Consider the following 15,907-nt stretch of genomic DNA (forward strand, 5'->3'; position numbering starts at 1 on the left):
AAAGATGATCTCTTTTTATCCCTCCTGTTCTGCCTACACCACTTTTCTGGTCCTTCAGAGATACATGAAAGCTACACTACAGCCTTGAAGTACACGCTCACAGGCTTTCTATGTAATTTCTAGTTAGTGCTGCTATGTGCTTAAGGAGAGATAATAGATGGGTAAGAGGAAGTAGAGGAGCTTGTTGACAGATTAGGTCGAATTGTAGCTATGATGAATATTATTTCTGTATTATCTAGTCTTAAAGAGATTGATTGAAGCAAACAAATTAATGATTTTTTTTTCTTTTTACTTACGGTTGTTATAATAGTGGTATTCCCTCCCAGGCTGCCAGAATGAGCCTGGGAGTAGTTCTGATAGGAAATTCCATCAATCAGGGGAAATATTACATCTCCGTAAGAGGTCGTTCTCATTTGCCACAGTAGCTATCTCATACATTTTGCGTCAGAAATGGAAACACAGTTTGAATAGGGAGCTAATGAACCGGTGACAGTGCGAACGGCGGGCGGGCAGCGCTGGCTCCGGAGCGCGGAGCTGTCCTGCACGCACGGCTCCCGCTGCCTTATGTAAGAGGTCACGGAGCAGCCGGCCTTTCCCGGCCTCCAACACTTGCGTGCTGCCTGAACAAAGCGCCTGCTCCTCTCTGGTGCGGCTCCATGGCGTGAGATCAGAAACTGTCCAAGAAAAGGAAAAGCCTGATCGCCTTAGTGCCGCGGCGCCGACGCTGTGCCAGCCGCTGGCCCGGGCAGGAGGCGATGTATTTAAAGCACCGAGAAAGCGGTGTCGCGGCGGGGGCAGGCATTAACGGGAATGGGGTCACCGTCCCGCCGCCCGCCTGCCTGGCGGAGCCCAGCCTGTGCCGGGCCGGGCGCGCTCCCCTTCCCGGCGGAGCCCAGCCTGTGCCGGGCCGGGCGCGCTCCCCTTGCCCGGCGGAGCCCAGCCTGTGCCGGCCGGGCACGCTCCCCTGGAGGAGCCCAGCCCAGCCTGAGCCGGGACGGGCACGCTCCCCTGGAGGAGCCCAGCCCAGCCTGTGCCGGCCGGGCACGCTCCCCTTGCCCGGCGGAGCCCAGCCTGTGCCGGCCGGGCGCGCTCCCCTTGCGGAGCCCAGCCTGTGCCGGCCGGGCACGCTCCCCTTGCGGAGCCCAGCCCAGCCTGTGCCGGGCCGGGCGCGCTCCCCCCGCGGGCCCTCGGCGGCGGCTCCGTGGGGCCAGGGCCGGGCGGCGCGGGTGACGTCAGGACGGGGCTGGCGCTGCCCGCGGGCGGAGCGGGGCCGGCGGCGGCCGCGGGCAGAGGCGGGCAGAGGAAGGTAGGGCCGGGGGTAGGGCTGGGGGGGAAGGGGCGAAGGGGGCCCGGCTCCGGGGGCGGCCCCCCAAGGTCAGCGGGGCGCAGAGCCGGCCGGGCCGGGAGCGGCGCTCGGGGAGCGGTGCTGGGGCCCGGCTGTCGGCGGCGGGGAGGGCGAGACGCGGCTCTGGGGGCAGCCCAGCCCAGCCCGGGCCAGGCCGGGCCGCTGCTCGGCGGCAGGTGGCGGGCACGGAGCGGAGCCTTCGCCGCGGGCTGGTCGGGCAGAGCCGCGGTGGGCCGGGGCTGCGGCGGGGCTGTCCCGGTGGGAGCGAGCACCGCCCCGCTGGCAGCGGCACGGGCAGGGCTGGGCCGGAGCCGCAGCGCCGCTAGCGCCGGGCGCTGGCTGGCAGAGCATGGACAGCTCCGGGGAAAGGCCTGCGCAGCTGGGCCACCGCCAGCGAGCTCCAGAAATAGAAAACTTGCGCTGTTCAAAGCGGGAGGGGGCGGGTAGGGTTACGTTTGAACGCTGAGCTTCCTTACTCTGCCCTTAGAGTAAAGTAACCCTGGGGTGTCTGGGCACTGCTGCTCCCCGCGGGCTCAGACCATAGCTGGGGCCGGTGTCTCAGCCCTCTCCATCCACACGGATTGCAGGATCGGGTCCACTGCTAGCTCAACTGCAGTAATCAAAATTGCTCTAGTGAGTACAAGCTGCAGGAAGAAACACCTGAATGGCTTTAAAGTGTGTTTTTCCAGGAAAGGGGCTGGAAGAGACTGTTGGATATTCCATATTACATTCCATGCAGAAAACTGCTGTTCCAGGGAGCAGAAAGGAGTAGCCGCACCCCTTTGCTGGATCTGCTCTTAACTCGAGTTCAGTTTAGAGTGCTACTTCTTTTAGGTTTCACTCACCACAACTCTTTTTTTCATATTCATTATAAATTAATTTATCTTCGGTTAAGTCCCATTTTTCGTGTTGGTGGCACTGGGCTGGTTTAACAAACAGATATCATTTAGATGCAGCTGATCTTGCTAGGCTATCTTCTAGCGCTGCAAATATGCTTTTAAACATCATGTGGGTGGACTGTGAATACTGAAGGACTTCCAATGAGCCCTTGTGCTTAAAAAGGACAGGGAAGAATATCTAATTGTTTTTGCACCTCCTACTTTAAGTGCTGACAGATTGTTCTATGTGATTCCTTGCTCTCCCTCCGGAGGTGAAGTTTTGGGCATTTAAACTCTGAATTGGGAAGGGGTAGTTGTTGCCTCTGAGGTTTCATGCAAGGTGCTGTACAACTGCTGAAGCCCTGTTTGCTCTGAGACATTCTGGATGTGACTCTGTGAGCTGTTCTGTAATCACAGGCAAAACTCAATTTGTCAAGAGAGAGGTTTTCTTCTTTGGTTCTTCCCCTTTTTGTGCCTGAGTTAAATCTAATTATGCTGTTGTGTAACAGAGTAGGTTAAAAGGTAGCGACAACATTCCATGGCCTAGTCTACTTGCAGCAGAACTGAAGTTCATGCAATTTCTTTTTTGGCTTATAGACTATGAAACAACCTCCAGAAATAGTGATTTCACCTTATTGGGCAAACTGGAAGACATGGAAACACCATTAGAGACACCCATTCCTGTGAAAATGGAGAGCAAGCAGACTGTTTCCTTGTAAAGGGGAATCAAGGGGAGAGAAGCCTGTGCTGGGGTGGTGGCAGAATGAGGCTCAGGTCCTTTGTACTGCTTTGTTACTTTGGAAGAATTAATTTGCCTCTGTTTCTGGAGCTCTCTCTCTGTAGATGGGGAACAAGAGCCAGGTGACCATGATTAAAGCAGGACAGGAATCTGACACTCACTGTCAGTGGGCTCTCGGCAGAATCTTTCTTTTCCCAGCAAGCTGGTACAAAAGTCAAGAACAAGAGGCTTATCCAAGCCTGTGCAGGATGTGGCATTCCTTAAATATGAAATCCTGATGGTTGTAATCTTGTGTGCTACAGTATTTGCCCAGTGCTCTGAAGAGGATACAGCTACAAGTAATATCCATCAGATCAGGAAGCAGATGGATGCTTACTAACTTTATATTTTACTGGAAGATTACAAAACTATTATTTTTCTCCATTTCTCCTCAGCTTTAAACACATTCTGCTGAGGTTTGTCTGGGAGGAGTTCCTCCGTCCATCAAATCTACTGTGCCACCTTTCACCCCCTCATGCCCCTTCTTTATGCTGCCACCAGTAGAATGGTATTTGTTAGGTTTCAGAATCTGTCTCTCATATTGGCTTACAGGTCCCAGAAATAATTTCTAAAAAGTGATCCTCTCAGGAGAGGCTTAAAATGCTTCTGTTCTTGCTTTTCTAGTTCAATTGCACCCAGATAGTTGAGTTTTTATAGTCTCTTTTAAAACAATAATCATAACACCATTAGGCTATAAAATAAAACCTCATTTCCCAATATATCCCGTGCTTGATCTCTTTTTTCAGTATGCTCATAAACCTGAATGCAGTGGCCGAGTACTTAATGTCATATTTGATAACTTGAATTTAACACAGAGTGCTTGCCGTGCTATTTCAAGCTTCATTTAAAAGCTGAGGAGAACTGAGAATCTTACATTATGGGCTTATCTTTTACTTATTTTAATTCTTCTTGGAGTGAGGTAGTGATGATTTGAAAGAAATACAAGTCCTAAAAACAGCTTTCTCCTTCCTGTTTAAGATTAAACTGTTTCAGCTTTTGTTTTGACTGGACTTTGAGCCAGTGGATGAAAAACACAGAAGAGGAAGTACAGAAAAAAAAAAGGAGAGGCAGGTGGAAGTGAGGGCGCTTGGTAACTTGAGACTGCAGAATGCAAGAAGTACACGTAAGCAGAGAGAACAACTTTGACCGGAGCTGGTGGTGAGTCAGGAAGCAGTCATTCCAGCCTGTCTCTTCCCCATTTTCTAAGAGCAGTAGCTGTAAGGTCTTGTTTGCCAGTTAACCATCAAGGTGGTCTCTGACAGTCGCACTGGGTCGCAGCACTTAGGGATTTGTTACGTCCTACAACCCCAGTTGTGCTTACATCTGAGATCTACTGCGTCTCTGCCACGTGAGCTGGGTACATGCAGCACCAATAGATGGTACTGAGATGCCTCTTTCTAATGTATTATTGTGAAATACTGAAAACTGCTTTTCTCCCCCTCCCCCTTCCTCTTCTGCCCACTAGATTAAGCAACAATGGCGTTCGTGAAGAGCGGATGGCTGCTCCGGCAAAGTAAGTCATGGCTCTTTCTCTTCCTTCTCTCCCTGTTCTCTGGAATTTCTTCAGAAAACATCAGAGCAGCCTAGCAATTCCCAGGTTTTCTTAAATCAAGCCTCTAGTTCTGTGGGTTGTTTTTGTTGGTTTTATTCTTTTTGCTTTCAGGACACGTCATATAATGATGTGTCATGATAGCATTCCCATGTGACCTTTGGGTACTCCAGTGGGAAACAGGATATGAACATATCTGAGATGTCTGACTGGCATTCAGCTTCAGATGCTGCTCTGTAATTAGTGCTGTGTAAGTGGGGACTTGGAAACTTTACCTGACACCTCAACTTAGTGTCTTTCAACTAATCATGCCCTCTGCTTGTTCCTGCAGCAAGTTAAAACTCAAATGTCAGGTCACGCACTTCAAATAAAACCAATTTTGCTTTGAATCCTAGATAAAATATGGCACCCAATTCTCTAATGTTCCCAAGTGGGGATGGTGTAATACAGGATTTTGTTTGGCACTTTGGAATGATGTCTGGGGCAACTGTGAAGGATTTCTTGGCTTATTTTTTATTAACTTTAGGACAGAAATATTTCCCGATATGTGCCCTCCAAAGTGACTGTCTGATTTTTAAGGTACTATTTTACGGCGCTGGAAGAAGAACTGGTTTGATCTGTGGTCTGATGGCCGCTTAATATTCTACGATGATCAGAACCGCCATGATCTGGAAGATAAAATCCACATGCGCGTCCACTGCATCAACCTCAGAGTGGGGAACGAATGTCGAGGTAAGAACGAAATCTTCAGCATTTGTGTATCCAGAGGTTCTTTACAACTTCAGTGCCTGCCCAGCATACCACATCCAGCACTACTGCAGATGTAAATGTGGCCAAAATGCGTGCAGCTTTGCTGTTCTTGAATCCCCCCACCTTCCAAAAAATCTCAACCCTACCAACTCCTAAATTGCTTTAGAGATACCCAGGGCGTGGTATCACCGTGTGATAGGTTAGGTTAGGGGTTGATACGTCCTGTTAAAACTCAGTGAGGACAGTTACCATGCATGCAGGAGGATGGGATGTTCCCAGCAGGACTGTGTCTGATGCAGAGCATTCCTGGTGTAACCACAGCGCTGGCTGGATGGAGAGGCAGGGCTAGAAAAGGGAAACCTCAGCAGATGTTTCTCCTGCGTTCACTTCCAGCATTTGTTAGTGCTGCACTCGGTGCTGACACAAGGGAAGGACACAAGTGCTGGACAGTACTGTTGTTAAGCATGGATTGGTTCTGCTGTGAGACACTCACATTTCATGGGAAAGGTGTTCAGAGCTGCTTCCTTTCAGGACACTCGGAAGAGTAAGACCAGGTTATTTCCTTCTGGGACTTGTGCTGATGCCATGGAAGGCAGCTACAACTGGCCCTCATTTATTTTGTCCAGACTTGCATAAACTGACTCCCTTCTTGTACATGTGATCATGTCATGCTGTTTATACTCCATAACTCATCTCTGTCTCTCTCCCTCAGATTTCCAGCCTCCCGAGGGGAAGCAGAGAGACTGTTTACTGCAGATTGTTTGCCGTGATGGGAAGACAGTCAACCTCTGTGCAGAGAGTGCAGATGACTGCCTGTAAGACCATCACAGAATGATGGGTTTGCTGCTTCTCCCTCTTTTATCCCTCTTTAGCTCTCTCCCTAGTTACTTTCCTCCCTTTTAACTTTCAGAGATGTGTTTTAAGAAAGTTTTCAAGCAGATAAAAGTAGGTTTTCAGTGACAAAAACCCAATAGTTCTAGAAGTTGTGTAGCTCATGTAAACTAACGGCAAGTGAAGTCACTGAAAACACTGAAGGGTGAGGAGGAGTTGAAGAATCTGATTAGTATGATTAATGCAAGACTTACTAAACAGATTTTTTTTAACTTTCACCATTCTTCAAGAGCACATGATGTGGCATTAGCCCAAGGACATCCCAGTAGTGATAGGAGGAATATTCCATTATTGTGAGCTCTCAGCTGAGCTGGGCTGAGTAGAGTTAGATAACTTCAGTGTTTGCCAAAAAGTGTGGTCCATGGAGCAGGGAGGAGCTGGGTGAGGTGTACCTGCCTCCTGGGAACTGCACTAGCAGCAATGCCCCTGCTCTAATCACACAGATGAACTGTGGAGCTCTTCCTATTACCTCATCCTAAGCATGACTGCATATGTCCTACCTGTTGTGCATGCAGCAAGGACCTCCAAAATTGCATCCATTCCTTCTCTTGTTCCTCCTCGTTCTTTCTCAGCTCTGCAAAGAAAGTAATTATTTCTCAGTCTTGGTGTAACACTTTTGTGCATTCCAGTATCTCATTAGGCTTTGACACATGCAGTATCTTAAACTCTGCTCCTGCAGTACTTCTAGTTGCTAACCTTGTTTGTTGCATTGACCTGAAAGAAAAGGGTGGCATTAATTTTTGTCAGTGTTCCACTAACCAATGGAGGTTTTTTTTGCAGGGCATGGAAAATTGCTCTCCAGGACGCCAGAACAAACACTGTGAGTGTCCTACCTAGAGTTTATACTGACAGAGAAGCAGCACATCAGTGTTATGTGTGGTCAAGCAGTTTATCATGTTCCATCCTTCTCTGCTAGAGAAAAACAGGGTCCTGAGCATGATAGTAAAGCTTACGGGTGGGGGGAAGAGTGATTCTCTGGATCACAAACACATCCTTGCAGGCAAGTCCAGGCAAATACATGCTGTGTGGAAAATAATGATTGTAAGGAATGATTTCTCTGGATGGAAGTAAATCTTTGTAAAGCTGGTCTGTGGGCACTGAGGCTGTGGGCAACAAGCAAATCTTCTGCAACCAGCTAAAATGAACTTTTCACTCCCAGTGTTTGTTGCCTTCCAGGTGGGTGCAGTGCTAAAGGAAGCTTACTACACAGCAGCTGTTTGTTAGTGTAGATCCATCCCACTGTGGGATGCTTCTTGGCAGAGGCATGGGGAAGAGTGAGATGCTTGGAGGGGGGTGCAGGCATGCTGAGGAGGAGTGTGTTACCTCTGCATTGCCATGCTAGCTGTGGAGAGAATCAGCAATCACAGAAACCTCTTTGTGAGTCTTGTGGAGAACTGTGTCTTTGGGCAGCCACATCCATCCACTTGTGGGTATTGCTGATTTGTTTTTCCTTTAGACTGCCTTCCAGAGCACTCTGCAGCACCAGAGTTCCTTGCATGACTAGGCTGAACCAACCCGAGGTGTTTCTGTTTCAGAGGAAATGCTGTGTTTTGTAGAAGCTTATCTCAGTTTCTGATGGGTCACATTAACATTGCCACTGTACTGGGGCATCTGTCAGATGATATAACTTAGATTTGGAGATACCCAAAGCAAACACTTGTGGCAAAACTACCCCAGACACGATTGCCTCTGACTGCAGCCATGCTACGCTGCCTGTGGCCTCAAATGAGAAGTGAAGGATTTGTCCTCACGCAGAGGGCACAACACTCATGGTCTGTCTGCTCTAGCTTTAGGGGCTTTGTCTCACCTCTGTGTGAGATGGTGACTCCTGGTTTCAGGAGATGGGAACTGCTGTTTTCATGCCTCTGGCACTGCTGCCAGCCTTGATAGATGGCTCAGAACGTGGCAGTGCTGACCTTGGTCAGCCTAGGCTACTCAGAGTAGAGCAGGTAGCCCTCTACACAAGTAGATACATAAATTAACATTTTCCAAAGCTATTAAAGGTGTCCAACGAGGACTTGGACTAACTGGATAAGTGAGTTTGAATCTGTAGGTGTGTGACACGCTTTTCAAAAATTCCAAGCATCCAGCAGTGCCTCCTAACTTGACTGGAACAGCAGGGTGATCACCTTAGCTTTGAGAACTGTGTCATTTACAGGTGTTTGCAGGCTTGTGCATCACTTGTACAGAGATCTCTGTGGCAGGGCACAACACATTACTGCTAAGATGTGAGCAGATTCCTCAGGTGATGGAAATACCACTTAGAGTATTTTAACAGTGTTTCAAGCAATCCTTAGAATCTTCACCATGAGTTTGACTTGGGTTAGAACCATATTATGTCCTCAAATGCCAGGATTTCATCAGTCCAAGAGATAATGTGGCATTTGGTGTTGATTTATTAAAATATTCCCTTTTGAATTAAAGAATGGGAGCTGGATTTTGCCGTGGAAAAGGGAATAAGAGCACCACTGTAGATTTTGGATATTAGGAGGCAAGAATAAAAAGGTAGTGTAAGAAATCTTAATTGTCTTTGAGAACTTGTTCTAAATGGACCCAAGTGTTACCACCTTTGCCTCAGGTACCACTTTTGGCTATTTCCTTTACCTGCTTCTGCAGAACTTGGGGATACCAAAGGCATTTAGGGTGTCAGGAAGCATCCAACTTAGTTGTGAAGGTTTCTTTATCTGAAGACAGAAAATGAGCAGGAAGGTAATTCCTAAATCTGAGGCTCTGGAACGGTGGAAGGAGCCAGTGTGCTTGCATGTACTCAAATGCTTGTCTGTGGCACTCACACAGGGAAAGAATTTATGGCTCCTTTCTGTGTTTGATCAGGAATTTGTATTCCCCCAGGTACTTTGTTTTTGCAGCCTTTGCAAGGTTCTCAGTGCTTTCTTAACAAGCAGTGTGGCTAAAGGTTCCTTTTTGTTTGGGGTCATTCAGTTTTAATCCTCAGACTGCTCCAAGTGTCTGTGTGTAGGAGCAGGGGGTAACTGCTCTCTCTCCTGGTGTTTAGGGCTACGTGGGCTCTGATGTGATGTATGATGAGACAGCCATTTCCTCGGCCCCTCCTCCCTACACAGCTTATGCCACACCGTCACCTGAGGTAAGAGCTGCAGTCAGGAAGCGTTGACATGAGCAGACAGCAGGAGCAGCCTCCTCCGAGCACTCACAAAGTGCTGCATTGTTCTCTTATACCCAGCTTTAAAGCTTTTACAACAGCAGAGAGTAAGGCACTATCAATCTATTGCTGCTCTTATTTGAGATGGATTTCCTTTGAAAGATATGAAGCACATTTGGTTCAGAGGTGTATAAATGTGTAGCTGCTCCTTGGAAAATAAAACTTGGAAAATAAAGCTTCTGAGAGACAGGGCAGAATTTATTTGGCTGATCTTCAAATATATTCATTGTGCAGTTCTAACATGAGGTGTAACTACACTTTCATGTTGTGTAAGCATTGGAAAGGTGTAAGATCAGGAGTTTTAGGAATAGGATGTAATGACTGGAGCTGCCACTTCAACCCAAGAACTGTTTTTAAAAACTTCCACATAAGGATTTTGTACCAAGATGTCACAAGAGCACAGTAACTCTAGTTCCTGGACACACAGTTCTTGTGCAGTGAAGGAGCAGCTTTGGGACCAAACCAGGATATGTTGGGGATTTCTGGATGTGCTTAGTGATGTGCAGTAATATGTGAGGAGATAGTTTGGAGGACTATTGCTTGTTGCACTATCTGCTCCAGCTTCTCCCTCTTGTTAAGAACGAGTTGTGGTGCTGGAAGCTTCCTCTGTGCAACCTCCTCTTTTGGAGAAAAAATTACTTCTAAAACATACAGCTCTAGAGCATTTGTCTTCAATGTACATTTGCTTGCAGGGTACCCTCTCAGAGGTTGGTAGGAGTTTTTTGGGATTGACTGCTGCCTTCCTGGCACTTCTGAGCTCCCCACAGAGCTGTTGATGGCATGAGGGCAGAGAGGAGAAGCTGGCAGGGCTGCTGTGCCTCTGCCTGATGATCCAGGCCGTGCCTCTGCCATTGCCTGTCCAGGAAATGAAGAGAGCAAATGCTGCTTAGGAGTGCTTATTTTTCCAAGCAGCTGTTCTGAATCCATTCCAGGAAGGAGATTGGCTGTAGCAGGACAGCCTGGATATTTTAGTGAAAGTTTAACTACATTAGAAACGAAAGCAAATTGAAGACTGTGCTTAACTGGATCCATAGCAAAGTGTGCTTGTGTAACAGGTATTTTTGATTTCCCCAGGTTTATGGCTATGGCTACGATCAGTACAATGGTGCGTATCCCCCCGTGGGCCCTCAGATCTTCTATGCCTCCAATGGACAAGCTTATGCTCTTCCCTATCAGTATCCATACCAAGGTAAGCCGCCACACCCTCCACCTGACACACAAGTGATTCGAGTCAATCTTTCTGGCTTTAGCTCTGTTCATCACCGTCCTTTACCAGCCACCACTCCTGCACACAAAGAAAGAAACCTGACCTGTACCTGGAACCAACCCTACTGACCCTTTCACAGCAAAGGGAGTGCAGGGAAATTGGTATTAAGGGATTGAACCTTCCCAATGTGATCTCAGCATAGTTTACATTGCTGTATACACTCCTTTTGAAGATACAGAACTCCAACTACAGCATGTTTTTGAAGGAAAGTTAGAAGAGCCAGAAGATGTGATTTTGTGATTCAGTACTCCATATTGGGCATTGATGGAGCTTTTCATACATACACTGCTCTTATACCTAGTTTAATTACTTAAATGCACGTTTCAAAGGTAAATCCACTCCTAGAAAAAGGTTGTAGCTGGTTCCTTCCCTGTGTGCTGGAATTGCTGTAAGGCAGCATTTCAGCCACATGAAATCCTCTGTTGCTCTGTTCAGGTTTGTATAACTTTCAATCTCAAAAACAGGAAGCAAAGAGTAAAATTGTGCTTTAAAGCAGTCACCTTAATTTAGGGTTAGTTTTGTATAGAGCCCCAGTCCTACAGAACTGGGCCTTTAGAGTTGTACCAGTGATAAAAATGAGAAAACTTATTTTTTATGATCTGACTCTGCAAACAAGAATCTCTACTGAGAATTTTTTAATTTCAGTTTTGAGGGAGATTTTGTTTTCCATTTGACATTTTTCAGGTTATTTCACTTGCCTTTTCCATTTTTTGTTACAAGGGAGGTGCACCAGCTTGAAAGCTTTTAAAGTTTTCTTCATCTAAGTTACTGCAGTCCTAAGATACAGATGATATATATTCAAACACAGAGGAACATGTGTTCTGTTGGTTCTGAAAAGCAGTAGCTTTTTAAAAACCAGAGAACTGTTTTTAAAAACTTCCAGCAGGCCTTGGAAATCAGGCCAAACCCACATGGTAACAATGCAGCAGTAACTCCCCTGACCAGTTTGCAACTCCAGTGTGTTAAGATACTGGTTACTGGTTGGGCATAGTAACCAAGGCTCAATGTTTCCTTCACCAGGGTCACTGCAACTAAACTTTAGGGTTCAGATTCACCACAGCATCTCACTGAACCCCTGTACTTTCAGCTCCATTGCTCCTTCCCTGCAATGACATAATGCTTCTCAGGGGGGAGAATCATGCATTGTTGAGAGCCAGTGAAAGCCTTTTCTACTTGGAATTAGTTGGATTACTGAAGAATCTGTTACAAAACACTATTGTGGGATTTTCAAGAATATTAAATCTCCCTGAAATGTCTGGAAGGGAAACCAGTACTGTTATGTTTGCTTTGCAGCTAGGAGCTAAATCAGGAAACGTGACAGGTGAAGCTTGTACAAGTCTGTTACAGAGCAAGGGTCAGTCGGTGGCTTCTTGAGTCTAAGGTTAATTTCTCACTATTGGCAAATTTTCACCTGAACAGAAATGTGGCAGCTGTCACTACCCCACAGCTCAGTCCAGGATGTGAAGGCTGAATTGCAGTAGGCAATAAATGTAAATAACTGATGCACAGTTTCAGACAAATTACTGGCTTGAGACCTGCCAAAGATTTTTTCAGGGGGAAGGGGTAAGAGGGAGGAACTAAACTATTTGCCTTAACTTCACGGCTGAATCAATTTTTAGACCCATTTCTTACATTAAATCCCCAAAGTGAATGCAAGTAATCCATAGGTTCTTTGCAGAGCAATGTTCACTTCCACATTTGTGAAGAGTTTCCCTCACAGATATTAAGATGTTACAAGGCTAGAAGTGTTGCTTCGCCCTTGAATTTAATTAATGTGGAGGCTGAATCCAAAGCAGAAATGTATTCTTCCTGTGCAGCTGACAAAATATTAGTATTCATTTGAAGGAAGAACGTGAAAGAATGGCCTGTTTTGAAATTGCAGTGTATGGTATTAAGACACACATTTCTTTTTCCCTCCTCCCCACAACCTTTTTATCTCCTAGGACCTTATGGGCAGCCCCCTGCAAACCAGGTCATCATTCGAGAGCGTTACCGTGACAGTGATGGAGATCTTGCACTGGGCATGCTGGCTGGAGCAGCAACTGGAATGGCTCTGGGATCATTATTTTGGGTCTTCTAAATTACCCTGTCCTTATCTCTGTAGTTCCAAACTCCTTTATTGTGTGCAATAATATATTGGCAATGTTGTTTACTGTTAAACTTTGAAAAATGCAATAGTTATTTTCCAGTAGTGACATCTTAATAACTGATTCTTAACTGTCTTAATGAGAGTTTAAAGGCACCATTTAGTGGTTGGAGATGGCATGTGCTGCTCTTGAATTCTGGTCTGATGTTCAGAATTATAAGGATCAATATGAGCATCAGTGTCACGTGGTAGCAGTCACCTGCTTTATGAATAGACTGTTATTGGAAACACCATAGGAAAAATGATTTTTGGGGGGTAGCAGTTTAAGATCTAGTTCAAATAAGAGGTTAGCAGGAGTCCTGCATTAGTATACACATACTACTGGCTTTTAAACATTCCCTGGAAAAACATAAAACTCAGCAGAGATTCCTTGGCATTAGACAGTCTGCCATGCTTGAGGGGTTTTTTGCTTTCAGACTTGACTGCAGATGGTGGTGTGTTTCCTTAGGTGGAGCCCTATACTGCCTCTCACACCTCTGAAAATGTGTGAGCAAACCACTAAGAAGCGGCAGCACTCCTCAGTTCTTTTATTCTCCCAGAAATGTGAATGAGCCGTGGCAAGGAGGAGCAGTGCTTACAGTTCTAGCTCCCTCTATCCCAGATGACTCTTCTCTGGTCAGATGGAAGCACTGGATCTTTAGCTTTGCAGGTGTCTGCAGAACAGCAGGCTCAGACACTGCCCCAGCTGCATTGTTAGGAACCAGCCTTGCCCAGTGTCTCTGCAGAGGCTGCAGGAGCAGAGGGAACTTGAACAGCCCTTGCTGTTGGGCCTGCCAGCCCCTCTGCAGGCAGGAACAGTCAGGACAGGAGAGACAAGCACCACAAGCAGACCTTGCACACAGGCACTTTGATATCAGCTGCCTTGCCAGGGCTAGGACAGGATGCCTGCCTTTTAGCCACCAAGGCTTCCTGAACCAGGTTCCTTATTTGCAAATAATTTTGAGCATGGCTGAGCCTGGGTTTGTTGTATGCACATTTCCCCCTCACATTCAGCAAGTCTTTTCTTCCCTCCATGACTTGTTGAGAAAAACACTCCAAGGAACCTGTCTGGCTTTGCTTGGGGTTTCTCTGCACATTTGTGCTGTGGACTGTCCCCTGGAATGCAGCTGTTTTGTGTGTTACACGACCTGTTCTAATCCACGCTGAGCTGTGCTTGGCAGGGAAAGAACACTGAAGAAAAGCATGGGCTTTCTTGTTCAGGCAAATGAGGCAGGGTGCCTAAGTTGAGTTCTTAGAGTAAGAGGACTTATTTTTATACTTCCACTTTTAGCTTCCTGTATTCGCATACTGTTTTAATGTTAAGTCTTACTTATGCTTCCATTTAGAAGAAGTTTAATTTCCTTATGGTTCACAGGGTCACATGTCAGGAAAGATGAAAATAGATGAGAACTTGGACCCAAATAAATTTAGCTGAAGTCCCAATCTTCTCCATTTAATCCTAAAACTCTCTTGGCTCTATCCTACTTATCTAAGTAATAGAGGTCCTGGACAAGAGTTTGGGTAGCAGCCAGGAGAAGCACTAGGCTTTCATGAGCCTTAGGACTAACTCAACCAAGTGGAATCACTGGAAATAAACAGACAGATGTCATTGTGGCTGCTTTACTAAGAGTGGCCTAATCCAGGGAAGGTAAACTGCTTTCAAGAGGCTGGCTCCGAGCTGTGCACCAGTGCTCAAGCATGTCCTTTCACAGTTTAACACAAGCTGCATGTGTTCTGCCAGTCAGATGTACTGAAAGGACATTCTGGAAGTGCAAAAGAGGACTAAAGTGAAGGTTTCCTGTTGCTGGTCCAAACCAAAAGAAATTGCAGTACACTACTGAAGCTGTCTTGGGGACCTGGTAGCCTTGAGCTCAGAGGGGGATGGAATGTAAGTGAACAAACATGTCTGCCCTTTTAAAAAGCTCTTTAAGAGCTGAATTTGATTACAGGTCTGTGCTGCTGTTTGATTTGTGCTTTGCAGTGGTGAGTTCTGCAGAATGCCTCCATCTCTTCTTCCTCTGTGGTTCTTAACTTGTAAGAAGTAGGGGAGAATAAAACAATTGGGCATCATGATTTTTTTTGAATTTCATAATGATTAGGAAAGGATATCACAAAGATGAATCAGCTGGGTTTTTGTTTTGGTTTGGGCTTTTCTTTCAGAAGAACTGTTAGTCACAGCAGGGGAACATGTCTTTTGTGTTTTCAGGAGATAACTCTGTCTAGGTCCCTGGTTTCTTCAAGTATATGAAATAAAGATTATTGATTGCAAAACAGTTGCCTGGGTTGAAATTCAAAAGAAATTATCTTTTTAAAAGTTCAAATTGAAGGAATTCTCCATTAAGAAAATAACCTTACACTTCTCAATGGAAAAACACACCACAAATTGAAGCCAAAGATTTTAGTTTCAGCTTGGAAACAATAGGCTGCTTTTATACAAAAATCATGAACTATTTTCTATCTCAGAAGCACAGTCATTTAGAGGCCAGAAAGAAGTGTACAAAACTGCCAGAGCCTGAAACCAGGAGCACAGTTATCTCCCTGCAGGTGCTTGTAGCCTTTCTGATCTCACTGCAGAGACAGAAGTGGCAACATCGTGCTGTGCAGAGCAGCAGCATGGGGATTGCCAGCTGAAGCCCCTGGTTGTTGAAGCTCAGGCTTGCTTCCTGAAGCAAGACACATGCCTGTGTCTCTTGTTGCTCGCTCAGGAACAGGGTGGAGCTTTGGTCAGACCCACGGTAATTTCCATGTACACAGTGAAATACATTTACAGAAATGTCTGGCTGGATACACAGCTGTGACTCAGTAGCCTTTCTCTGCCCAGCCCTGCACTTCATGTATCTGCAGTTGGTGAGGGTGCTGCTGTGAGCTGCAGGAGATGGGATTTGGGGCTTGGAGGGACTGCCATGCCAGGTTCAGCAGACCAGTGATACCACAGTGATGGGAACAGGCAACAGGTGTGGCAAGATAATTTTCAAAGCAGATTGAAATGATAGTTTGTTTCTGAATGGTCATTCATAACTATAATTCCAGCTATGTTTACATAGTACTCAAGCACACATTCCTGCTTTGGGCCCAATATTTAAGCCCCCTAAAGCTGTGGGAGGTTCACAGGTACCACAGTGCTCCTGCTTTTGTGCAGTGTACAC

The 15,907-nt window shown here is 46.3% G+C and overlaps 1 protein-coding gene across 3 annotated transcripts; it reads left to right on the forward strand.

Annotated features, from left to right (window-relative positions):
• The first annotated feature begins 1,198 nt into the window (after positions 1 to 1,198).
• On the forward strand, positions 1,199 to 15,032 carry PLEKHB2 (pleckstrin homology domain containing B2). 3 transcript variants are annotated; one of them, XM_063408787.1, is made up of 8 exons: positions 1,199 to 1,306; positions 4,467 to 4,514; positions 5,130 to 5,282; positions 6,013 to 6,115; positions 6,972 to 7,011; positions 9,205 to 9,294; positions 10,444 to 10,558; positions 12,580 to 15,032. In XM_063408787.1, exons 2-8 carry the CDS (start codon positions 4,478 to 4,480, stop codon positions 12,714 to 12,716), a joined length of 675 nt encoding a protein of 224 aa, XP_063264857.1. In that variant the 5' UTR covers positions 1,199 to 1,306; positions 4,467 to 4,477; the 3' UTR covers positions 12,717 to 15,032. The 3 variants fall into 3 exon arrangements, with proteins under 3 accessions (XP_063264857.1, XP_063264859.1, XP_063264860.1); XM_063408789.1 differs by lacking the exon at positions 1,199 to 1,306 and adding an exon at positions 4,069 to 4,159; XM_063408790.1 differs by lacking the exon at positions 1,199 to 1,306 and adding an exon at positions 4,192 to 4,358.
• Positions 15,033 to 15,907: the final 875 nt, after the last annotated feature.

The sequence above is a fragment of the Prinia subflava genome, chromosome 11 (assembly GCF_021018805.1).
Source record: "Prinia subflava isolate CZ2003 ecotype Zambia chromosome 11, Cam_Psub_1.2, whole genome shotgun sequence".
Taxonomy (NCBI): domain Eukaryota; kingdom Metazoa; phylum Chordata; class Aves; order Passeriformes; family Cisticolidae; genus Prinia; species Prinia subflava.

What these genes read in the sequence shown, in the direction of transcription:
- PLEKHB2 (XM_063408787.1), top strand. Translation starts at nt 4,478, where the DNA reads ATGGCGTTCGTGAAGAGCGGATGGCTGCTCCGGCAAA. An exon ending in CGGATGGCTGCTCCGGCAAA is followed by an intron (nt 4,515 to 5,129) that starts GTAAGTCATGGC and finishes CTGATTTTTAAG; the next exon opens with GTACTATTTTACGGCGCTGG. An exon ending in AGGACGCCAGAACAAACACT is followed by an intron (nt 7,012 to 9,204) that starts GTGAGTGTCCTA and finishes CCTGGTGTTTAG; the next exon opens with GGCTACGTGGGCTCTGATGT.